The 26,578-nt window shown below is 37.5% G+C and overlaps 1 protein-coding gene across 1 annotated transcript; it reads right to left on the reverse strand.

Annotated features, from left to right (window-relative positions):
- Window positions 1-946: 946 nt before the first annotated feature.
- Window positions 947-25,600, reverse strand: MTF2 (metal response element binding transcription factor 2). The gene is made up of 15 exons (XM_082286894.1): window positions 25,401-25,600; window positions 15,268-15,466; window positions 15,039-15,120; window positions 13,408-13,503; window positions 12,931-13,031; window positions 12,455-12,603; window positions 11,107-11,202; window positions 9,937-10,005; window positions 9,015-9,138; window positions 5,757-5,824; window positions 5,205-5,375; window positions 4,449-4,557; window positions 4,226-4,284; window positions 3,986-4,090; window positions 947-3,161 (listed from the first exon to the last, which is right to left on the reverse strand). Exons 1-15 carry the CDS (start codon window positions 25,403-25,405, stop codon window positions 2,807-2,809), a joined length of 1,788 nt encoding a protein of 595 aa, XP_082143020.1. The 5' UTR covers window positions 25,406-25,600; the 3' UTR covers window positions 947-2,806.
- Between the last annotated feature and the right edge of the window lie 978 nt (window positions 25,601-26,578).

Raw genomic sequence — 26,578 nt, forward strand, 5'->3', positions numbered from 1 at the left:
GATTTTTCAAAATGCCTGTTATGCATAGAAAAACCATAGTTTTATTCAAAATTCCTGCTGAAGTTTTTGTTGAGAACAATGATTTGACAAATAGTTTGCTATGATGCTTATTTTACAATTCTGACCAGTATTGTGCCATTATTTCTTTGCTGTCTTGTTCATGCGATACCTATATTTTTAGAACTGTCACAAGAGACTTCTCCTACCTAAATACTACTGTAATACAAATAAAACATAATGGAAAAATATTAAATATCATACACAGAGAAATGGTTCTAAATCAGTGACCACAACAAAGTTGAATTACATGTATTTACACACATGCATACATACAATGATCGAGTTATACCAAAATGAAATCATTACATACAGCAACATTTGTCTTTTTCCTTGAGACACACCACTACTACTACATACAATGAAACTCACATAAAATGAGAAAGGCATTTGTAGGTGTGCTTTAATTACTACTCTAGTTCTATCTTCAGCAGCACTATTGCAGCATTTTCCAGTACATGACACCTTGTAACAAAGCATCCCTCAACCATAGCTGGAACACCAGTTAGTGTCTATGTGCAGGGCAAGTGTCTCCAGGACAGGAACAGGAAAGCTAGAGACTGGGAAATGACGGATGAGAGGATGCCACCAAATATGTGCTTCACAAGAGTACAGAATCAAAACTCATTCTTCTCTCTTAAAAAATACACACATTTAATGTTGGTCTTTTAATTCTAAGAAAAAAGCAATTCCAAAAATACAAACTGAACATCAGAGTTAAGTCAACCACCATAATAAAATGAAATGACATTCACAATAGTTAAGTCTATGGACAGCTTGACAAATATTTTCTCCCCACACCTCCCCCACTAAAGTCCCCAAGTACATTCCAATATTTATCATTAAATGAATCTTTATGAAAAATACTGCTGGTGTTCAGTTAGAATTAAAGGACTTGGATAAAGTGAAACAATAAAGACAAATACAGATGGTGTGAGTAAGGTTACAAAGGCTTTACATTTTGCATTATCTCAAGATATAAACATTCAAAAATTAACATGAAGTTGCTGTGTTGTCAAAATATTGCAGCTATAGGCAAGGCAACATTAAATTAATAGCTGAGGGTGTGAGGAAAAAACCCACACATTTTAGTGAAGGTAAACAGAAGTGGGAGCTTGTAATTAGCATTTTTATAAAGCTAATATAACCCAGCCAGCCATAAGCCAAGCACAGGATAAAAAGCTTTCTCTGCTTCCTTTGGCTATAAGGTGACAAAAAAAAGATCACCTTTTCAAGATGTTCAAGATGAGCAGAAAAAGTCAAATAACCAAGTAATGGAATAAATAAGTACTAATTCAGGCAGTACACTTTAAACCACTCTGTCACTTGTTAATGTTACAGAATTTTATTTTGGTGGCAAACTGTAAGCATGTAAGAAAACTAACCTTATACAGTACAGTGAATAACCACCAAAGTAAAAATATTCTTCTGTTTACTCTTTGGCTAAAACCCCCTCAAAAGTAGCAGACAAAGAAAAAACATCTAATACTGGCAAGAGACTTTTTGACTTTTTTTAACAAGTAAAATAATCTTATCAATTTAAAACTTGGTACATTTTATAAACACAAAAGAGGTAATGTTGTAATAAAATCAGTAATGTTACTTCAAATGGCAACATTTGTTGACCCTGTGCAATAATACACTTCGTTCATACTACACTTATCAAAATATGACTGTTTCTACAGATATGTAGAAATCCTGCACAACTCCTGTCAACATACTTTATAACTGGGACATGAAATTTACAATCAGAGTGCCACAAGAACTTTCAAATTGTTATTTCCAGTAGAACTGATTTCAAAATCTTCAGATCCTGCATTATCTTTTAATGGTTAATTCAAACAGAAAATAAAGGAATGTAGAACACACAAACATCAATAACTGCACCCATTGCCAGAACACGCTGCACTGGTTGGACACTTTTCCTTAGTACATAAAAAGCAACAGCACCCAATAAGCCTGAGAAGAAATGCTGCTGTGTAAATACTGGCAACTATTCCTGAAAAAAGAATTATGGGATGTATTCTCAGAAGCTGACCGATCCCATAATTGTATTGCATAGGTCACAATCACACATCTATATACACGCCCAGGTCTGTGTGTGCATATACACCTCTGTATATACGCACACACGCGCACACGCACACACACAGAGAATATATTAAGAAGACAATGAAGTCTGGTCACAGAGCAATTTACAGGCTCAATATATTTTTTCTTTTTTTTTTTTTTTTTTTTTACACTTTGTTTGAAAGAAAACTTCAGTATTTTACAGTCTTCAGTAGGCATTATATACACTGCACTTATGAAATCTAGAAAGTATTGAAATAGAAATACATTTCTGCAAACATTTGGGTAAGAAAACAAACCAAGACTTTTCAAATATTTGTGCTATCTACATAATATTTTCTCTAAATCACAATAACTGTATCCATGGAATGTTCTCTAGAGAATGTCATCTTTTTTTAAACACCATGCACATTTTTAAGCAATTGTAACCCAAAATATCCCAACCTAAAACAATCTAACAATGTTCAGATAAAAAAATTTAAGTCTCAGATCAGATTTTAAAAAGGTAAGTCTTTATCACAAGAGTTGTAATGATAACAATTACATGTTAAGGCTAAACTGGTTTTGTTTTTTGTTTTTTTTTTGAGAAACACATTTAAAGACCATTTCTCTCGTGGCTCTGCATTATGAACTGTACTTACAGATGACAGTGCAGTGAACATAATGTTCAGTCCTACAGTCAGGATGCAGTTGCTCCTTCCCACTCCACAAGATACTGCACCTTTCCATCAAGTGTCACCCGACGAGCCAACACACGGTATTTTTCCCCACAAGCTATTCTACCTGCTGCACCAAAGTAACTAGTGATCGAGTTCTTTAGATGATTGAGCTGTAACTCCTGATCTGCTAAGTTGTTAAGTATCTCTGTATTGAGTTCATCATACTGGTAGTCTTCCTTGCTCTCATCATCTTTTACAATTTCTGAATTTTGAGTCTGGAGTGCTTTTCGTGGAAAGCGGCCTCTCCTCCTCAAATGTGGTATTGCAGCAGGCCAAGTTCTTCCTGTACGAGTCCTTTTTCTCGAGTCAGATAAACTATTGAAAATAAAACCCCACAGCATTAACTCCAAGGAAATTCAAAATGTATGCTGTATCATCAGTTATTTCCATGCCACTCATGTAATAATTTTTGTTGTTTTTCACTCATAAAATACTTATTGCCCACAGTTAGGTAATTGTAAGTATGGCACTTAGGTAACAATTTCAGAACTCTAAATTAAACATGAGCTTTTTAAAAACTGACTATTTATATCACTAATGCATACAAAAATTACTCATGAAAGCACTTAATAGCATGAACCAGAAAGGGGAGACAAAACAGTAGAATCCATGTACCTCAATAAAAGAGAAATTTATATTTGCTGAACTTGAGAGGGGGAAAAGTTCAAGTAACAATTTACTTGCAGGAAGATTGACTGTAGTTAATAATTTATTTATAAAGACTGTGCCAAAACTTTTCCATGCTCTATTGACTGTAAAAAAAATCACAGCATACTTAGTATTTTATAACATGAATACACAAACCTACAAAAACAAAAGCTGCTAAAATTAATGCAGAGTACACATCAGTTCTTCTGTGACCACTAGTAGAAAACTAAGCTCAGCAAACGTTTACACAGTTTAATTCTTTTCAGTAAATGTAACTTAGCCACTTATTTTACATCAAAAACAATGGTTAGTGAGCACCAAAAAATCTTCACCCTGTGAGTTGTAAGCAGAACCATTAAAGACTAATTTTCATTCATCCTATTTCTTTATATTTCCGCACGCAATTTACAGCTCTACTCTGAGAATATTTTATCAAAATTGATACACTACAAATCTTATCTTTATAGCAGATAGTGTAACTGGATAGTTACCTATAATGTCTGGAAATGCTAGATGAGGTAGTTTCTTTCATACTGGCAGCACCTGTGGATTCCACATCTGAGGTATTGGATGAATGTGCAGTTCCATCAGATTTCCTGTTTTGCAAGATAACAGGTTTGCCATGTAAAAAAATAATCTTATATCAAAAACTGAGCTGACCTTTCAGAAGCAAACATATAAATTACATAGTGTTACAATGCTTTATGGGAGGGGTATTTTTTTTAATTTACCCAACAGTGCAGGGTAATTCCAAGGCTGGGTTCTCTATCACCGGAACTGGTTCATTATCCTACAGGGAAAAAAAAGGTACTTCAACTTAAATCTTGATTTTTTAATTGATTTTATTTGAGAGCCAAGTGGGGGAATATAAATTCATGTTAACTTGTTATGTTTTTCTTCAACATTTATGATGCAGTTAGAAGGAAGGGAGGAAGGGGGAAGAAATATCCTTACCAGAGGAGATGACTCTGGAGTTTTGTGAATCATTTTTCTTGTATAGGGACCAGGTGGACGACCTACTGATTTTTTTTTCCCCTTTCTTTCTATACCATTACTTAATTCCCTAGAAGAAAATTGGTATTTTATTCTGTATTATTGATGATAATTTTCATTGAATACATATTTTCCTTTGGCAATGAATATACAATTAGATATTGATTTCTAAAACATTGTATTAAATGAGGTGATTCTGGCAAATCAAAATTTGCAGGTAAAAAGCTACGTGGTTTTGTTTTTGTAATAACATCAACAGAGTCAAGGTATTTCTAGGGACATTACTGATTCCCAAATGTTGAAGAGGAATGAACAAGTGTTAAATATAATTTATTCATATGATCACTCTTAGTGAAAAAGATGGCACATTTACCAATACAAGCTACTATTTCACAGAATACTATCTATTTAGAATTCTAGCTAATTACTGCTTAAGAGATCCAGTAAGGCAAAAGGTTTTGTTTCCCAAATGACAGCAAAGTTGAGACATTTTCTATTTTCTTACTGCTAAACCTCATGTCGATTTTTTTATAAGAATCCTTATAGAAAGTTAACTACATTTGTCCTAAAACCTTGTTCCTAAGAGTAATCCACCTTTACAATTATTTTTTTAAAAAACCCATTCTACAAAGAAAAGGCCTTTTTTGCAGGCACCAAAAAATACCCAAAGTAGCCCCAATTAACCACAACACTGCTAGGATGACTGGGTTATTTTACCTCACATCAGGGATTGGTTTAGAAGACTTTCTGCCTTTAATTTTGAACTCATGAGAAGTTCCTTCTGGTTCTTTATCAGCCTTTAAAGCAGCATTCGGTGGCACAGGAGGAACTCGAATTCTCAAGCCAAACAAATGCTTCTTTTTCTTTATTTCTTTTCCAGACATAAACCTAGATGATGTTCAATTAATTGTTAAAATTCTGATACCAGGGAAAGCAACTTTTAAAATAGCAGTGTACATGCAAAACAAAACTACGCAAAGAGAATATTCATTCAAACACTATTTTACTCCCCTCTTTAACCCTATCACAATCCTCCCTCTCAAAAACAGAATGTGAAGTGGAAAGAGGATGGAAGTTAAAACAATTTTTTCTCATAGTCTGGGTCCCAATCAAAAGAGTCATGTGATGCTATAGTTTGAAATAGAAACAGTATTTAAAATTTAAAACGTTATCTACAGCCAGAGTGATCATTACATAGATTAAAGACTATAACCTAAGTCAGATTAAATAGGCAAACAACATTTAAAACCAAAAGTACCAATAACTTACATAGTCTTGTAATCGTTTAATGCCTCCAGGACATGCTCATATCTCTCAGATTTTGGTGTGTCTGCCAGCTGTAAAGTATTAAGAAGTCATTTCTAAGTAATAGAAAGATTCCAGTTACTCTGAGTCATTGTAACTACAGATTTGAATGTGAAGTACTTAAAATGCTGTGGTTGTATATTAATCGTAATCTTATATATTCTGTGATTTACATCCACAGAATTAATGCCAAGACCAAGACCAGACCATTGAATGAGTTTCACTTTTAAGAAGCACAAGAATAATATCTCAAACATTTAGTGTAATGAGGGCACGTAACACCAGATTGCCCTTCCGAGACTCCTAACAAAAAATCTTCTGTATGTACTCCCAAATTAACTGAGATTGCAAACAGAGGGTAACTGTATTGACAAAAGAACTTAGTTATGATAATTTTTAACCAAAATCCTGCCACAGGACCCAATTCCCATTTTTTTATATTACTCAATTTGATAAGAAAAAAAAAGGAAAACATACAGAAAAATTATTAGAATTTAAAAAAAACCCCAAACCAGTAGGTCTATTTTCATGCCCCTTTTGCTAAGGCCTAGTCTAACATCCCTCCTTTCACCAAAGCCTGAAGTAACTAGTCCCTATCAAGCTTTCAAAACATGGAATCTTCTCTCTGAAAAAATTGCATGAAGAATTACAGAGAAAAGCAGAACAAGTATGGTGGCAACTATAAAATGGATACAACATTTATGTAATAGAATGTAAAATAAGATTGTTTACATTTACATTTATACATCTACTTTTCAATTCCAGCAAAATGACTATTATCTCCAGCTGCCATGCCAAAACTTGTAAATTTACCTTTAATTATAGAGCTGACAACAGTTTAAGTTTCACTTTTAATACAAATATTAAAGACCAGACTGTACAACACTGGCAGCTCAAAGAAACCCAACAAAAACCCAACAATGACCAGATAATTCCTAAAGAACACAATTCTCACCAAACAAGACACAGAGAAAAGGTAAAAGAATTCAATGTGCTAACAGCTAAATAATTGAGTAAATAGACTCAAGAACCCCAACCTCTTAACCAATTTTGAGCAAGATTGGCAGTCTACCTGACTGCTAAAGCTAAGGAAGGTATTCAAGTGGTTTTAGCTAAAGAAAGTAACAACCTGTTTTCCATGTTCACCATATGCTATCCAGAGGTCTGGCAACTCTGCAGCACTAAACTACAGAAAACTGCCACGTATTTATTGCATTCGAAAGAATAACATGTTAAAAACTACTGGCTTAGGAGGTCTGATAACTCCATCATTTACTACTATCTTACCTACAGCTAAAACCCTTTTCCTCTTACTCAAGTATGAATAGGTAGAGAAGTAAACTAAAGTGTCATTTCTAACAGTGGCAATTTAAGGAGATTACAAAATCCCTAAAATCATTATATGGTACATGTCAATTATTTCTGTGATTAATTTCTGTTTCCCTCATTCCCTATAACCAAAGTTAATCAGATTTTTCAAGATAATTTTTGCCAACTTCATGAGAGACATTTAAAATCTTTTCAGAATAAAATCTTGAAATTTCCTCAATACAGCTTGTATGAATTTATTCAAAATCTAGCCCTACAAAAATGTAGCATTCAGACTTCAAACTAGCAGTTTCCTTGAAGGTGTAGAAATATTAAAGAATTGAAAACAACACAAAGAGGTGAGTTAATTTATTTTGGATCTGCCCTTTCCTTCCTCCCCCTTAGTTGCATGTTTTTCACAGATTGAGCATGGATGGATTGAAAGCAGAAGGGGGAAGAGCACAGAGAGGACTGCAGCCTTTCAACTTCTTCAAAATGACATGTGTGCTCCAAATCAATGACAGCTTCACTCTCCTCATCCACTGCCCTGACCAGCCAGTCTGACATGAAATTATGTTAAAGAATATTACATTAAATGAACAAACAAATTACTTCTACATTTCCCTCAATACTAAGGAAAACAAAATTCAAAATTAAAAACAGCTTACATACTTATTAGGCTATACAATAAGATAGCTAAAACATTCATTCTATTGAAAAGATGATGTGAGAATTACATTGTGTGCAGCCTTATTTTAATCAAGGCTCAAAACTTGATATGACAGACTTATGGATTTTATATGACTTAGGTAAAAGACGCCGTACATACCAAAGTAAACCAGATATGTATTCATGACACTAATTCTTAGTAATGCTTTAGTGTATGCTTGTCATTCTAACAAACTACTGAAACTGATAGTTTAAAATATGTTTAGACTATTTCCCATTATTTATGAAAAATAGTTACTCATTTAAACCACGAACATACACTTGGTTCTCAAATTGTGTGTGCTAGTAAAAATAGACTACAGATAAATGAATTTACTGTAGAGAAGTATAAAGGCAGGATTTTCTCATAATTAGAAAACTTCAACCCATTACATGCCATGTATTAAAAAAACCTTCAAAATCCTAAACAATTTTCATGCACAAAATAAAGCACTTACTCTACTAGCAGTATGCCAATCTGAACTGAAATCATAAATTTTTGCATCTAACCTCTTATGCAGAAACAAAGATCAACACTGGTCCTCTTAGTTAAATATAAAGTCAATCTGCTTGAGTAAATGGATTTCTTTTAATGCTAAGATAAATGCCCAGTAATCAAATAGCTGGGAAAATAACCAGTATAGTAATGAACTTAAACCAAAACATTTTGAATCCAACTGAAAAAGGATCGAAACAATTTTTAGACCTGGACACAAACTGACCACCCCCACTGTATGAATTAGGAAGGAAAGAAGAAATTTTTGAATACAGTATTTAACACATAATGTGTTACACCTTAGAGACTTTGACTGTCATCTTCATACACAATATACTCTGCATTCAATTCTACATTTAGATTTTCTGGTCCAGGCACATGAAAATATCAAAGTAGTGAAAAAAATTATGAAATTAAAGGAGAAGGTAGATATGCAACAGAATAAACAGTTAAGTAATGAAAAGTTGCTATGCAAGTAATTAGCTGCATAGATAACTTGAAGAAATTTTACAGTTTAGAAAAATATACACCACCTAAAAACCATTCTATTTCTGCAAGGAAATTAAAAATTTTTTCATTATTTGGGATTACCAGATTTAAGGTACTAAAGGATTTAACATCCAGAGTAAAACAGTTCATAGGTTGTTAACTTTCAGGACATGTGTATGCACTGTGATTTAAGAACAAGAAAGGGTATTCCACCTACTTACCTCACCAGGATGCAATCTATCCCAGTTTTCATTAATGTAGGCCATAAGTTCAAGCTCCGAATCAAAATATTTCTTTTTATGAATAACACTTAGGTTGTAAAGGCATAGATGTGCTATATCTACCCTAGAATATTTGAATAAAAAAAACCAGAGAAAACAAGTGTATTTCTTCCAATTGCTTTCCTTTGAAACAATTTAGTAGAAAAGATATTAGCGTGATACAGTTGGAGGAACATGAAGCCCAACTTAAAACACTCAATCCAGACACACCATGAAGCCTCCTGCAATTTCTCTTCAAATGATTCCTTCTGTTTTGAAACTCACTTTCATTTCTGCCTCATCTCATTGTCATGATATTTTTTCGAACTCCAAAACTGGTCTGGACCATGGGACATGTAAGCAAGTCTGAATTCATACTTGAACGTATCGGTCCTGAATTCATGCAAGTATTTTGGTGAATTAACATTTAGCAAGGTAATTTCCACCATGTGTTTGTTAGCAACATTGGATATAATTTCTATTACAGATTAGTTCCATTAAGACTCCTCACGGAAACTATTACAAAATGTATCAAGATGTGTACTCTGGTACTCACTTTGTTTGGCTTACATAATACAGCAGGATCCTAAATGTGCAAAAAATACTTAACTTTGATATCTCAATCTTCACATATACAACAAGTGAGTAGTTGTTTGTTACTTCACTGAATGATCCCAGGAATGAATCCCAAGAGCATGCAATCACAAAATTATCTCTACAGTTAAGGATAAACTTATTTCTGGTCAGATACACAGCAGGAATGACTCGAGAAACAGCTCAAGCTAACAAGTAGACTTCCTTTTTAGCAAAGAGAACCAAAACACCAAAAAGGAAAACAAAGCATGTATTCAACTCACCCTTTTTTTTAAAAATTCATACTTACCATCTCAAGGGTAAACGTTTGAGGTATTCTGGTCCAGAACTGCAAACTGAGCAAATGAACGTATAAAACCTAAAAATATATACATATGTATATGTACATGTGCCTGGGTTGTGGGTGTCCATACACACACACACACACAGTGTTTTAACACTCCGATTATGAAAAAAAGGAAAATTAAGCAAGCTAGAAAAACTCAGCTATGTGATATTTGTGAGTCCCTTTCTTCTCTTACTTTCACAACTTCTGTAATCTGTGCTGATACCTACTGGGCCAGATGCAAGGTACTTCTTCAATTTCATCCTGCTACCACTGTTTCATTCTGCCTGAGAAAGTCCCTCAGCCTGTGACTGTATCAATGAAGATGCTCTGTAATGTCCCCAGCACAATCTCTCAAACGCAAAAACCTGTGCACCAGCGTAAACATGCATTTTAAGGACCCATACATTCCTGCATCCTAACTCAGTTCCTTCATACAAACATTCCAGCAAAATTCCTATATAAAATTATAATAAATAATTAATTAAATACTCTTTGATTCTCTTCTCCAGTTTTCCTCTTTCATCTGCTGCAAGTGCTCAAAGTTCCTCTTAAAATAAAAGCACAGACCAGCACTTTCTCATTTCTTTTTGTCCTAACTCCTCACACATGAACAGAGGATGTAGAGTTCCCCTCAGTCTAAGTATGCCTCCAGCTCTCTCCAATGCTTTACGCTGTTAGTGCGGGGAACTGTTGCACACCCAACACCAACAGCCCACTCCGCGCAAACTCCGCGCAAACTCCACTGTTTGTGTAAGAGGTAAGTCACCTACACACTAGGAACTCAAGAGCCTTTATCCTAATAGGCCCACTAAAGGGGTCAGCTTTAAAGCATTCCATCTCCTAGCACCTATGGTATAAGGGATTTCCACACAAAGTGAAGTCAGTAACAGCTGGAATCCAACTCTCCACTGGTTACCTCTCCACCACCCACCACTGCATCCCCCGTTCAACTGAGATGAACTGTATTTTCCTGGCACCTGAACACAGGCTGTCTTGTTTATAAACTACTCAAAACATAACCCATTTTTGAAAATACTCCTGTGTTATGGATGCTCTAATAAAAGCTCGTATGTGAGACTTCCCTCCCATTTTAAATAAAGACAACCATAAAGTACAGCTTAATTTTCTTACCTGTCACCAAAAAGCATTGGCTTTTGGAGGCACTGCACACAAGCCTCATGAAACCACTGTTTACATTTGCAGCACTGCAACATCTTTAGATACCAGCTTCAACAACAGAGAGAAAAACAAGATGTGTTTAAAAAGTTACTGAAAATTGTTTCTTCATTATGTTTAAATTAAATAGGAAGAGATCTTTTGACCCAAACTGATTTTCACAGTTTATAAAACAAACTCATCTCTAGGGATATTTTAGTAACATTTACTTCCATAATGAATTACTAGAAAAGACAGACTAGGAAAAAGATAGCCTAGTAAAATAATTAATTAAGTTATTAAATTAAGGAGAGAAAAACCATTTAATTTACTCTGACAACCACACCTTATAATTCTCAATAATAAGAATTCAGGAACTCCATACAAGCTCCTTCTGACATACCAGATTAGCTTCCTTGTTATTTTCTAAAGCACAACACAACTGCATTAAGTCACAAACATCTGTTCTGGGGATCCAACTACTTGAATCCTCAAAAGAAACCTCATAGTTTACACCTTTTCCTTTTTCAGCTTCTCCCTTGAGAAAAGGAACCATGCAAAACTGACAGTGATGTTTGTTGAAGTCTCAAAATTCTCAAACTAGAGCTCTGTCCTGTGTCTATACACTCAAAAACTTTGCTTCTTTGTGGGACTCTTTACTTGCCTTGACCTCAAAACTTCAACACTACCTTATTCATTCACTCATTCATGCTGACACCAGATCACTCATCTCTATCCGCTTACGAAATCCTCTTCTTGCCTTTCTTGTAAAAAATAACCAGCAAAGGACTCTAACACCATTAGAGGAAAAAAAACCATCTTTCTCCTGCCAGCAACTGAAAATCAGGATATGATGCTATGGTAGAATCAGACAGCTGTCTAGTCCAACAAAATTTAGTAAACTAATCTCTAGGTACATGTATCTTCATGACTTACGACAGAGCTGAGTTAACATCAGAAAAATAACACCTAGAACTCCAAGACTATTAACAAACAATTCCATCCAAACTCAACACATCAACAATAGCAACACAAAAAAAAGTTTCTTGCTCATTACAGAATGTACTGTGATGATCTGTGATGGTCACATGACAAAATTAAAACAAACCAAAATATTTCATGGGAAAAGAAATTAATTAAGAAATTAATAATTTCCCACTGTGAGACACTTAATGTATATAGAATTCAAAATCCCACTTTGCATCCAGTTTCTAATACATACACACAACAGAAACTAACAAGTTCACAAGAAAGTCTACAAGAAAAGAGTCAAAGTTTGCAAATACATTAGAGATAAGTTCTTACATATTATCCATTTACTTACTCTCCAGGTCCTCCACAATAGCAGTAACACTGCTGGACATTGGTTTTATGACCTGCATCCCACTCAAGGTCTGTTGCATTATATGGTAACGTTTGTTTCATGACTTGCAGTGCTTTGGCATTTGGTCCTTTCTTAAGCGCACCACCTCTCTGGGCCAAAACAATTACATCAGTTTACAAAAAACCATACTATACTTCTGAAACTTCCAAAGCTTTTAATTTGATTGTAGACAAGTTTTCATAACTTTCAAGTCAAATACTTTCACGTGCATTTATGTTTTCATACTAGCATGCTTGTTTAAAAGTGAAACATTGTCGGTTTCTAAAAACAGCATTACTTCTCAACATACAAAACTTGCATTCAGATCAAAGATTAAAAGACAACTCTGAAAAAAATGCCATATCTTTTTATTGTTTCAGTTTCAAAAACAAAGATGCAGTATGAGATGTATTAACATTTCTTTTCTAGGAACACACCTTTGTTGTTGTTGCGAAGACACACTGTCGACAGAGCCATTTATCATCTGAATCAATCACACTGGAATCAATATTTGGTGTGTGACACAGCTGATGGTAACCTGTATGAAAAATGATCAGCCAAACTGTTATTAAAATGACAAAAGAAGCTTACACAGAATTAACTATATATAACTTCAATGCAACTATAAGGCATTATCCATCATTAAGTGCCAAAAACCTGAACAAAAAGATTGGTAACACATTCAAAATGGTCTTTTAAATTTTCTTAGTAGAAAAAAATAATCTTGACTTACAGAACAGGTGTTAGTCACTTTAACATGGATTATCATCTTTCACTGAGCTGTTAATAGCCACTAAGGGCTACAAAATTTAAGATCAGTTGAGCAGTCAGTCATAGCCGGGCAAATATCCTCCTTTGTGAAACAAATCAAAACATCTTTTAAAATGCAGTAAACAGAAAAAAAATCTAGTTACCTTGCCCACATTTATCACATATAACCATTTCATTTGGTGCTTCTGAATACTCTTCCTGACATATTGTACAGACCATTTCCCCACTCTCAGTGGCTCCTAGACAAAGACGAGATTGTGATTTGTTTCAGATTACATCTGCAGTTGGAACAGTTACCACATGTATAGCCTTCTTCATAATTTCACTTACAGATGCATGCATTGTAGAAACACATTGTTACAGAGCCAAACTTCTTAGTAAGAACATATTCAAACACTTTGTACAGACTGTGTTACAAATATTTATATCACTTATCGTAAGCTATCAGATATTTATAGGCTTTATATTGCCTACTGACCATGCAGTCCATGGTTCCTCAACATCAACAATAAAAAAAAAATCAGTAACTGAATAAAGAATGTAAATTTAGGCTAAAAATACCTATCTGGACAACTAATATATCTTTTGTATTATATTATTTTGTGTTTCTCTCCACATAAATATGTACACACTTTGCATATCTTTTTGACAGATCTGCCAAAACAGCCTTAAACCCTTAACATCCAACATTACTACTGTTACTACTACTTACACATATCTGCAAGCATACAGAAACACACAGTTAAGATAGAGGTAAGAGAAAAAATAAGTTTGCAAACTGGAAACAAAACTATGTCTTGCTCCATTTATACCACATACCAATGTAACAGCTGATTAAAATACAAGCTTCTTAATTACAGAATATTCTGAGTTGGAAGGGACCCATAAGGGTCATCAACTTGAAATTTTCTCATACTCATTCATTAAGTTTTGATAGCTAGAATAAATGAATCAGATCATAAACTAGCACTATACAGAAGGAGAACAGCTTTTTTTTTTTTTTTTTTTTTTTTACAAGCTTCAAGAAATAAAGCAGTTGATTTTTTGCTATTACAAATACAAAGCTTCTCCTTCAGGTAGACAGTGTTTAGCTTAAACATCAAGAAGCAACAAGAACTAGAGCAGATTTCCACTGGTTTTATAGAATGAGGAAATTGTAATGGATTTTCAGAAAGAATTATCATCCATGCTTCATTAGCATTAGGTTATAAAAAATATTTACAATCAAAATGTCTGAAAACCAAAAAGGTATTATACAATAGGTGCCTCACTTGATAACTACACATTTCTTTATACCACACAAATACTCTAAAACCTGTAATGGTTTCTTATCTGCAACAGTTATGGTGTTACTTTCAAATTTTTAGAAGTCAAAACTCTGTTCAAACATAAGATTTACCAGGTTTTAGTTTCTTTCCACATCATGTTGTTTCAACTGAAAACAGTACAAAGAACATAAACTTGGTGTAAATTGAGTTTTCTGTTAAGGCAGAGAACATAATCTACCCCCATCTAAACAAACTCAAATGTGATTATTTTTAGAAGTCTTCTCCACCCCACACATGTGAAAACAAACAAACATAAAAAACCCCAACCCAAAACAAAACAGTAACTTCAACGACAGTTGTTTGAAAATATTTTTTTCTTACTTGCCTAATTTTTGATCCTGGATCACATTAAATTATACCACTCTTTAGAATAAACGAATATAATGTAATCATGTTTTTAACAGATACAGTAATCTAAACAATGACTACTTCATGGAAGCTCTTGCCTGTTTGTATGTCCTTCCAGAGAACCCAGGATTTGGAACTGTCTTCAAATATAATGAAGCAGTTCTGTTTCAGTTTGTTTATCTGAAAGACAGAAATATAGTGGAAGCCATGAGTAAAAGTACTAAACAGAAGACTGTATTTCATACTACATAAGCGAGACAATAATACTGCAATTTTCAACAATAAGTGATACTTTACAACTCCAGTGAAGTTAAAAAATGTCTTTACCTTTTTGATAGTTCCAAGATAAAACAAGCCATCTGACCATCTAGCTAGGACATCCTGACCTTCCTCAAATTTACAAAGCGGCTTTTTGGCTTTCTGTCCATCACGTAATGACAGCTTGGTCAGAGATGCTGAGCTCTTATGGCTGCGACGTAAAGGAGACCGCTTATGGACCAGTGAATTACCCACCGCTGTAGAGTCTCTAAAGGAAGGGAAGCAAGAGAAGAGGTAACCAGAATTAGGTTAAAAGAAGTGTGTGTTGGAAATACCAGTATGACTGACTCCAGGACCTCAGGTAATGGAAGACCTGCTCGTCTTTTCTGACTTTACACATCTTTAGTAGCAGTTCCTCTGTTACTATACAAGCATACAAAATCTGAAAAAGACAAGTTCATAGAAAGAGAAGCATTCTATGAAATCAACTAATGTGAATGAGAATGGGGACACACAAACTTCCTAGCTCAGAGACTCTTCACAGAATCACCAGAAGCATTGAAAAACACATCAAAAACATTCAATACAGGATTACTTATGCAAAACTCAAATCACTGCCAGTTTTCTAAAATTCCAAGGAAGCTAAAAAGGTCCTAAGCCAATTCTAACTGCATTACCTTGGTAGGGATAATACAGGTTAAGCATTATGCTGGCTGAAGGTAAATACTAACTGAGGTATCCCCAACACAGAATCATGCTTTGCCACTAAGCATAGCTATAGAGCTTTACAGCACAGGATGACTTTCTACATGTTAAATTTCTTACATAAAATAAATTTTCCTCTCTGTTAAAATAAGAGTGGAAAATAATAAGGAAGGAAAAACAACAGATCTTGCAACATTTCTTCATACATGAAACCCAAAATCGTGAGTTATTTGTATCAATAAGCATTTTTCCTCATATATTCCACAATATATAGTCTATTTATATGTAAGTGTGAACATGCTTTTATGTCAGACTACCTGTGAAACACTATGCTTCAATTAAAAGAGCAAAATATAGAAAATTATAAAACAAGACCAGACAGTGCACAAGGAAGAATCTTCATAAGTAATACCCAGAATTTGAGACTATGTAATAAAGCTACCATTTGTATATCCAAATGTATTTTTTCTAGAAACTACATGTATGTGTAACTAGGATGCAAACAGTTAGGGATCAGGGAATTAAATAGGATTGAAGAGCAGTTTCACCTCACTCAAGATATCTTAGGTATATTATCAGCACCAGAAACATTTGAATTAATCTCAAAGCACCAACAAAAGCAGTAAACTAATCAGTGTCCCATAGAGTTTGAGAATTGCTATACAGATATTCAAGAAGTTGCTCTACAGCTTCAAAGAGAAAGCAATCTTCTCTCTAAAGAATTTACTATTCCCATTTAATATGACAGTAAAACTGGAAAGGTAATGGCTTAAAGTATCATATTAAACAGTTTAAACCAGGAAGGTTGGGCACAAGAAAAATCAGCTGCTTTAAGATATTTATAATCAGTGTGACATTAAACAATGATATGGCAGTAAGAGTAGCTATAATGGGCCTCTGGCATCCTCATGCACAACTGGGTCACCAATTTAAGTCCTGCTTGATCCCAAATACAAAAATATTCAGATGGGTAACTAGGAAGACCAGAGGAACAAACAAAAACCTTTGGCTTGTTTCACAGCTGGCACCTGGTCACTTCATCTGACATCCTTCATCACTGCATCAGAAAATTAAACTGTCATTTCCCATCTTCTCTCTTCATGGTGCAGTAACAATGTTCAGACCCACCACCCAGCCAGATTTCCCAGATAAAGAATCTTACCAATTCTGCTGCTTCTTACACAAAACCTGATTAAAGTTACTGCTGCTTTTCCTCAGCTCTTCTCTAACCTCTGATAAATGGAGCAGGATACATGTAGCATTCAAAATAGGTTTACCATCATAGAGTAAAAGCACAGCAGCCCAGGACACTAAGTTTCTGCTTTCTTAGTACTAACATCTGGTTTACAACTGTTTTGACAGAACTACTCTCAGAGAGGTTCAAAAATTTTCTTTCCGAAGTTTTTCTAGGGTTTAAGACCCTAGGAAAAGCTAGGTTCACCTGGCTAGGCTAGCCTAGAAATTGGTAGCTATTTGTGCTACAAGGGAGGAACGTTTGCTCTTCTTTTCCAGTACTTGAAAAAATGTGCGAAAGATCTCATACTGAATACACAAAAAGACACAAATTCACTTATCATAAACAGTACAGATTGCCGTTTAAAAAACAACTACGAGCTTTATACTCAAAATAGTCTTCAAAAGCATTCTTTTAAGTACAAAAGTTTGTCTAACAACTCCATTGAAATCATAACAAAAAAAAGTGTGCATAATTTTCTGGCACAAAACACTTAAATGAATCTATACATTTACTTATACAACAGCATAAATTCACAATAGCAGCTTCAGACCCTGAGGAAGCTTGATACACAGTAATGTGAGCCAATAAACCAGACACTTCTCCATTGTCCATACTGCTCTCTCTGTGAGTGATGGCAGTGCAGAAGTGACGACTAAACAGCTCACGAAAGCAGCTCCTGCTGAGGCAGTTTATGGTTTATCTCAGAGACTGAAAATAGGGCTAGTTACCACAATAGGCTGACAGTAGCTTAACAGTTGCTTTCCACATGGATAGGAAGTTTCTCTCCAGGGAAACATTCCCTCAATGTTTTTGACTGAGATTAAGTAGGAAGAGCTACTGTTTTAACAAGTTGACTTTAATGAGCAGGACGTTAAGTTACTTACAGTAGGTGTCTCTGAAGTATCCTCTGGAACTACCGCACAAGAAATGCAGTGCAGACCAGTGTAAAAGCTACATGCATAAAATGTTACTAACTTGCCCATCTGTCTTGTCACAGCTCTATCTGTTGTAGTGGAATGCCAAAAAGTCACACCTACCATTAAAATAAAACTCTTGCTGGAAGTTAAAAGGCAAACTGAATTTCAAAATTGGCAAGCAAGAAGTTTAAGGTTCCATATTGCCTAGAAACTTGCTTTCCAGTCTTCCCTAAAATTAGCTTCATAGCACCTTCCTACTGTACTATTTATAGTTACCAACAAAATTAGTAACCTTGAAATAACAATTTCCCCATCTTAAACATTTCTCTCCAAGAACTTATAATTGCACAATATCCAACAGATGCACTGTCTTTCAAAAAATATTTTCCAATATAAAGATCTAACTTACCTCATTTAACTTGCACAATCAAGCTACGCTGTATGTCATACAGCATGTATGGCTTTACATCTATTATTCAATACTAAGTTTGTCATACTGTATTCTTACTCTGACACTTAAAATGCAAAACCAAAGAAAAGTACTTATATACCCATACAATCTTTCAGAAGTTAGTGGTAGCAGTCAGTAAAATGTGCCTGCACACTGATATAGTTTGAAAATAGAAATGAACTTCCACCTTTTCTTGAGAAGTTGATGTCGTGAAGTACCGAAAATGCTCACCAATTTTTCACCTTGAAGTCTAGATCATAGCCACAGATATTCTCAAGCAAGACAGACAGAAGAATACCTTATATTCATCTACTTAATGAATTAGTTTATAATATGTTGCAGAAGCAGAAGATTGTAATTGTCAACAGAAATGGCAAACTGCCTCCCAAAGTAAACTACCTATATGAGTCAGATTTATGAACCATAAGCAGTTACTATGCCTAGCATTGTATTTATTAAAATTAAATTTGTTCGTTTTGACTTGCTTGTAACTCTAACCTCTTTACTAGCAGTTAGTAAATTTTGGTGTTCATTTGGTGCCTCTACTCCTCTACAGCAATCCTACTGAAGGAAGAAGTGGGAAAAGCTGGGAGAAAAGATGCAAAGAGGCTGGAGGATCAAAAAGACTGAGCATTCTTGTTTCCAAGTGTCTTTTTCTTAAGATCATTCATACTACTGTACTCCTTCAGTCTCAACAACTGCTATGAAAAAACTTTTGTTAAGAAAAGCTCCCTTGGACAGGTTTGGCTTTTTTTTTCCCCCAGCCATCTCAGTTCACTGATCTGCTTCACAAAATGGTTTGTAAGCACAACTGAATAAATGCAAACAAGCAGCCTAGGACAAAAACTCCCTCAGCTGGCACTGCCAGACTGCATGACTGAACTGTAGTGAGGTTCACTGACAATCCATTCACTTTCAGGAAACTTTTTGAGAAGGACCACCTGATTCATAAATGCTGCAATGGTAACAGGTGATAGCTACCCTATGAGCACAGATAGTATCTTTAATGTTTCCAGAAACTAAGTTTTAACAACAAAGTGCCCAAAGAATACTAAGAGAAAATTTTAATACACTGAGAAAACTCAATGTGGGACAAAGAGCTCATTTATTCCTGGTAAATAGAAATCACAGTGAAGGGATGATGACTTTAAAGATTTATCAAAAGGGAATTCAGACTAGAAATCACACACAGAGCATTCTACTAAGACAACTCACAGAGGTTTAGGATCTATCTCAAAACTGGAAATGCGGTATCGCACAGGAAAGGAAAATATAGTGATAGGACTTATGATAACCAGAGATAATCACTTCAAGTTCCAGAAGTATGATGGTATTGCTAATTAATCACAATTTTTTTTGGTCTGAAGTTGCAAACTAGCCTTTTATTATCCTTTATTAGGGAAAACTGAACTACCAGCAGCCTGTTCTTCTCTCCTTAAAACAGGACAGTTAACATTCACATGGAATGAGGGGAGTGGAGGTCTAGCAAGGGCTCAGAACACACAAAACTGATAGCAGTTTCACACATGGCTTACCCAATACAGCAGCTTGCTTCCTTCCCAGCAGCTCTGGAATGACCAGCTGCCTTCTCCATTAGCTTTCTACTCAGTTTTCTTTCCCTTACTATGGATTCACTGACTGATACTTAAAACAAATCAAAGTACAAAGAGATCTGGTGACTAAACAAGCCAGGTAACCAAGTGCTCACAGCTAGAAGACAGCAGAAGAGGGAAATTAATCTTGTCTGAGAGTAATAATGTTAGCTTGTTTACCCAGCTCCACATAACCAAGCTAAAGCCATGTTTCCAACATTGCCTGTGACTTGGATCTAGTACCTACATTAACAGCTGGAGACATGCTGGATCCTAGCCACATTTCTTCTTTTCAGCTTCTCCACTATTTATGGGATCTCATACCAACCATTATCTGCTCACTGTGGCAAACATACTCTCCTCCCCCAAATAAAAAGATTCTGTTGAGTCAGAAATTAGCAGGTCAAAATTAGCAGGATGACAAGTCAAACTTAAGTTAACTTCCTCCACCCCAACCCAGATCCAAACTTCAGAACAGGTCAATTGAACAAAAAACAAAAAAGAAGAAAAATCAATTACATGTAAACAGGCCATTATAGTAGTACATTGCCATTAACTTCTATTAAGCAAAGGATAAAGTACAAATCCAGATTTATAGTCTATCCTCTACACTACTTCATAGACTGAAATGAATATTGCTTTTCCAATGTGCTGTGCCATACAACATCTACAAAAGACACTTGGAGCTCCTTATCTTTACACTATTTTGCATGCTAGTACAATCAAAAGCCAACTGTACCAAAGAAGGGCAAAGGGACCATAATCTAGGCATCCCTCAGTCTAGAAAAGTAGAGAGTAATTATTGGGGGATAAGAAATACATTATTAAAATTACTTTCAGTTTTAAGCATTTAGGAAAATACAATAATTCAGGGTAGAAAGGTTCTTAGGAACTCTCTAGTCCTGCTCAGCATAGCATTAACCATGAGGTCAAACCAGGTGGCCACACAAGCACCCTGGGCCCCTGTTCCACTGCAGAGCTGCCACCCCGGGGAGTGGGGATGTTCCCTCCCCCACCAGAATCTCTCTTATTCCAATGTAGGCACAGTTACCTCTTGTCCTCCTGCCATGCACTGCTGTGAAGAGACTAATTGAATCACACTAACTTTCTCATAGGAGCTGGAAGGCTGCAGTTATGTCTCCCTGAAGCTCAATGAACCCAGCTCCCTAAGGCCCCTCTCATAGGGCACCTGCTCCAGTCCCTGACTGTGGTCCTACACCAAACTCACCTAGCTGGCTGTCTCTTGCAGTGGGAGCACGAAAATATAGCATTCTATCTAGATGCTGTCTAACAAGTTTTGTGTAGAAGGAAATTATCACTGCCCCTCAGTCTTCTACTTCTGTTAATATAGCCCAGGATACCACTTGCCTTAGCTCCCAGGACACAGTGCTGGCTAGCATTCTGCTTTCTGTCAGATCCCCAGCCAATCTTAGCCTGGGGTTCCTTCTTCAGATGCAGGACTTTGCTTTCTTATCTGTTGAATTTCATGAAGTTCATGTTCAATCTCTTCCTTCAGCCTTGCTGAAACTGAGGTTAGACGAGGTTCTCCCCATGTTAAAAACCCTGCCATTTTTAACACAGAAGGTGGTCAGGTTGTTCAGGCCATGGTTGATATCTTTGGTGACTGTTACTAGTCATCGCCTTTCCATGCATCCAGAGACATCCTCCAGGAAGACTTCATGACTTCCCTAATGACCAAAGTGAAGCTAACCAGCCTGTGGTTAGTTGAACTCTTAGCCCTTTCCAAAGATGGGTGTAACATTTACTATTCTCTAATCATTACAGATTAGCTCTGTTCTCCACAACCTGTAATAGTAAGGAAGAGCCCTACAAGAACATCACACAGTTTCCTTGGTGCTCTTGAAAGCAGTCTGGTCTGATGGGCCTACATGAGTCAAGTTCATGTTTGTTCAAATGTGCAGCAAGCCAATTCATAGGCCACTCGAGGAAAGTTTAACAAATCCACCCTGGATAGAAGCTAAAATAGCATTTAAAGCAGAACAACTTTGTCCTAGCAATGATTTCAGGGTAACTATTCTGTATAAGCTGCTCCTTGTCAATATGATATGAAAATTGTAACTTGCTTATTCTCAGCTTTACCCAGTCAACCCTAATACTACCCATGACAATCAAATGTGATTTCACATAATACATTACTACCCCAATAGGGTGGTTGGCTTTGGCAAGGGTTTTAATTCTTTCAAAGGGCCTTACCTTTTGGCTATGATTTTTTTTTCCCTGAATTCTTCTGTCTGGTCAGACTTTTTAAGGAACACTCCAGCTATCCCATAATATCTTTTCATTAGTGAGTTTTTTAAGTAGATCCATGCTTTCAGAAGTATATACATCACATTACCTGACAAAAGTAATAAATTTTGCTTCTAAGAAATAAAAAATTGGTAATAAAAACTACGTGAGGCCTCACAGCCTATTCATCTGACTAGCAGTTACATCTATGGGTCTGTTGCATATCAGAAAAAAGTTTAGCCAGAAGACTGAGGGGAAGCGACTATTTCCTTCTCCACAAAACTTGTTAGCATCTAGATAGAATACTGTGGTTTTGTTCTCTGACCCTGTGAAATATGACTGTCCTTAATATGATTGATCCATACTGTTAAAAAGAGGCAGTCACCAGGATAAGTGTACTCCCATGTTCATAATACTATAATCATTTCTAATTTTGTTTTTACTTGCTCACATTCTCCCTCAAGAAATTTTAAATAAGTGGTTTAATTCCATTTGATATAAATAGTGAAAGCATTACAGTTTAAAACATCATTACAGAATAACATATTTCTCTACATATTTAGTATGCAGGGAAATAGGACAGGGCAGACATGTATCGCAAGAGCCATTTGTTTGGGATCGATCACGTGTTTGTACAAGAAGAGGCAGAAGGTACAGGGAGAAAACAATGGTACCAGGTCACGGGACACCTTTTCAATCAGAATTTCCCTTAATTGTATCCTAAGCACATCTGTGAATACAGCAACTGCCTCTTGGGTTTCTGCAATACCCAAATCCAGTACATGCAGCAACACACCTGCGGGAGTATGAGCACGCATCCCAGCAATTAAAGAGATGACAACATGCTGACTTGCTCTGGAAGAAGTGGGGAAGGAAAATGATTTCAGAGCTGACCAAAACCCCAAAATGGTAAGTTTTCTTCTTTAAGGTTAGTCTACAAAAACAGCAACCTTCATAAGCATTCCACAGAATTAAAAAAACAAATAGATCTGAAACATAAGTAAAGTAGTATTATCCTTGAAGACAGATAGTGAATGAAGTATGTCCAGACCCATCAGGAATGCTCTCATCATTAGTTCTCCTTCTCTCAAAGAAAGTTAAGCTTCTTGATTTCACTCCTCCATGGAGATTACATCTCCAGCAATACCTGTGGTTTTACAATTCTTCTCCTGTTGTGTTTTGCTCAAAGACACACTTCCCCTCCATTTCCGGCAAGGAAGGCCTGTAAAGAAGGTGAAACCAAGTCTGCAGCAAGGCCAGCGGCCAGTTGCACAAAATATGTGGTCAATTCACGAACTAAGAGAAGATTCATATTGGCTTCTAGTCACATCTCCAAGCTTCCTCTTCCACAACTCACGTGAGGAGCACAAAATATGCCTTAGTGCCTCTACATTACTTCACATCCATCTCCAGGGAATACAAAAGTCCACTGTCTACTAGGAATTAACTGGAACTCATTTGTTACAGCTACTCTTCTCATAAATTTTACCTGATCTTCTGGTGCAGGGAGGGACAAACATAACTTCATACTAACTACCAATACATGTCTCTTTCACCTATTAAAAAATACATATACTCACTGCTGACTAGGCATATTAAGTCACATGAGAAGCATCTACATCCGATTTAAACTTCTTTCCAGAACAGAAAAGGCAATTTGTTGAGAAGCCACACACCTGTACTTGACAAAATAAGGGTTAACTGCAGAAAACATTATACTCTCAGTACAGATTTACATTTCACAGATTGTACCTCCTTGCAAAGACCCTTCTCATTTTCACTATATTATGCATCTCCTTTCATACTCTCAATCTTTGTTTTCCCTTATTCTCCTCTAAATGAAAAGCTATGAACTCACTAACCTGTATTCTAATACAGAAACTAAACTTTCCCCCCCCTCTCTTTTAATCTCTTTTTTTTTTTCAAATTAAATGTAATTTGAGCTCTCAAAGAAAGGGACAAACGTTACCAGGTTAACTTTTACCAACCTGACTAGAGATCAAAAGAAAAAAAAAAAAACCAACAGCGAAACTGTTTAGTTACTATCCCACACTTTTGGCAGTTTGAGTGCATATCACTGATCACATTCCCTTACTCTAAATCAGGAGAAAACCATGTCATCATCCATTACTACGTTTGACCTTTAAAGTTATGATAAGCTGGGTCTATCACAAATTCTAGAAATCACCATAAGGCTACACTGCTTTCCTGGCAGAACCTTTCACTTAATTATGCAGGCCCTCGACTTCTAATAGCACCCTGATACTTCATGGATGAATGACAACCCCTCGTATTTCAACACTAATATCAGTGTCCAGAACATCCAGCACAGACCCATATTGTTCTCTTTCACTAAAAGAGGTATCAGCCCATTCTTTCCACAGAATTCAATACCAAAAAAATCAAAATGCATTACTGCACATGCTTTCAGCCAGCAACAGTTACCACACTGTAGCAGACTAAAGCCCTACCGTGCATTCAAATCGTCATAGCTGACAGAAATTAAAGAGGTGAGGCGTTGCAGAAAAAAACAAAAAAAACAAAAAACCCAAAAAAACCCAAAAAAACCACAACAACAAAAAAACCCCATCCCAAACAAACAAACAAAAAAAAAGAAACAAAAAACACAACCCCCCCCAACAAAGTTACCAACGAGCACCACTACCTCTTTGTGTTGCTGCTCTCTTCGCACTCGAGCGAACGCAGCCTACTCGGACAATATCCTTAAAGGAGAAGATGAAAATCCAGCTGGCGCGAGGCTGATGGCTCCTCACCGCTGCAACCCCCGGCCTCGCCGCCGACCGGCCAGCTGCCTCCCTCCCTTTGTTTTGGTCACCGAGAAGCACCACTGACCCCTCACATTCGCTTGCCAGCGGCCGCTCGGAGGGAGCTCCCTCCCCTCCCCCCAAGGCCTCGGGGCCCCCCGCGCCGCAGCGGGGCCCCTCGCCGCACTCCCCGCCGTGGCGCTGGGATGCGGCACCGGCGGCCCGGGCTGCGGGGATCGCCTCCCACCGCGCGGGCCCGGCCGCCCCTCCCTCCCCCCCACCCCTCACCTCATTCGGTCTCTCCAGTGGTGCCAACTGCCTCATACAGGGAAATCGGCGAGCTCGGGAGCCTCCCCCGGCGGCGCGGCGCGGTGCGGCCGGGCGCTCGGTGCGCAGCGGGCCCCCCGGGCGCGGACCCGCTGCGGAAGGCGGCGGGGGACGGTCAGACCCGCCTCACGGGCAGCCCGGCCCCAGCGCAGCCCCTCGCCATTTTTGTTTCCCGCGGAGGAGGCGCTGGTGCATTCTGGGAGCACAAAGGGCCGCGGCCCCGCCCCGGCGGCCCCGCCTGCGCCGGCAGCGCCGGGGGCGGGCGCGGGAGCGCCGCGGCGGAAGGACATGGGTGCAGCCGAACCTTCGCCGCTGCTGAACAAAGAGGGACTATTTTAGGCGTGCGCGGCGGGAGCGGATCTGTGCGCGCAGCCGGGGCTCGTTTTGGCTGTGCTGCTCATTGTTCCCGCCGCACCTGAGGGGATGCGGTAGTGCCCGGGTCCTGCCGCCCCGCGGGACCCCCCGCTCGGGCTCAGGGACAAGCTCCCCGCGTTAGTGGGGTTGGCCCTGCCATGTAGAATGAGCCTGGGTCCGCCTTCTTGCTCGGGTTGTTGGCGAGGCGAGGCCCGGCCCAGGTACCGGAGGGTGCCGCGGCGGGCCCGTGGGCAGCGGACTGGACAGTGTGCTCCTCTGCACTGACATCGGGATGCTGCCATTTTAGGAGACGAGCTGAACCTCAGTTCCAGTTTTTAGCAGCAGCTGTATTAGCTAAACTAATGGAACAGGCTGAACAGGGAGGTCCTGGAGTCTCCCTCTGGATTCGTTCAAAACCCACCTGGACGCATTTCTGTATTACCTGCTCTAGGTGACCCTGCCTTGGCAGGGGAGTTGGACTGGATGATCTCCAGAGGTCCCTTCCAACGCTAACAATTCTCTGATTCCGGAAATAGCTCTTTGTTTTCCATCATTGTGTTTGTAGTTATTCAGACTCAGTACTGGGCCAGTGTCTATGGTCCACATGGTTAAGCACGGCAGTTGCCCAATACCGTGGTAATAAGCACTATAAAGCTTTTGTCCTAACCATGTAAGGGCCCTTGCTGTGTGCCCTGTGTAACACTGGAATGCAAGTGCTCCCTGGATGAGACCTCACCCACCGGTGTCACTCTCAGGAACGGCTGAACTTGGAAGACTGGATGGTG

This window comes from Coloeus monedula (assembly GCF_965178545.1).
Source record: "Coloeus monedula genome assembly, chromosome: 9".
Classification (NCBI taxonomy): domain Eukaryota; kingdom Metazoa; phylum Chordata; class Aves; order Passeriformes; family Corvidae; genus Coloeus; species Coloeus monedula.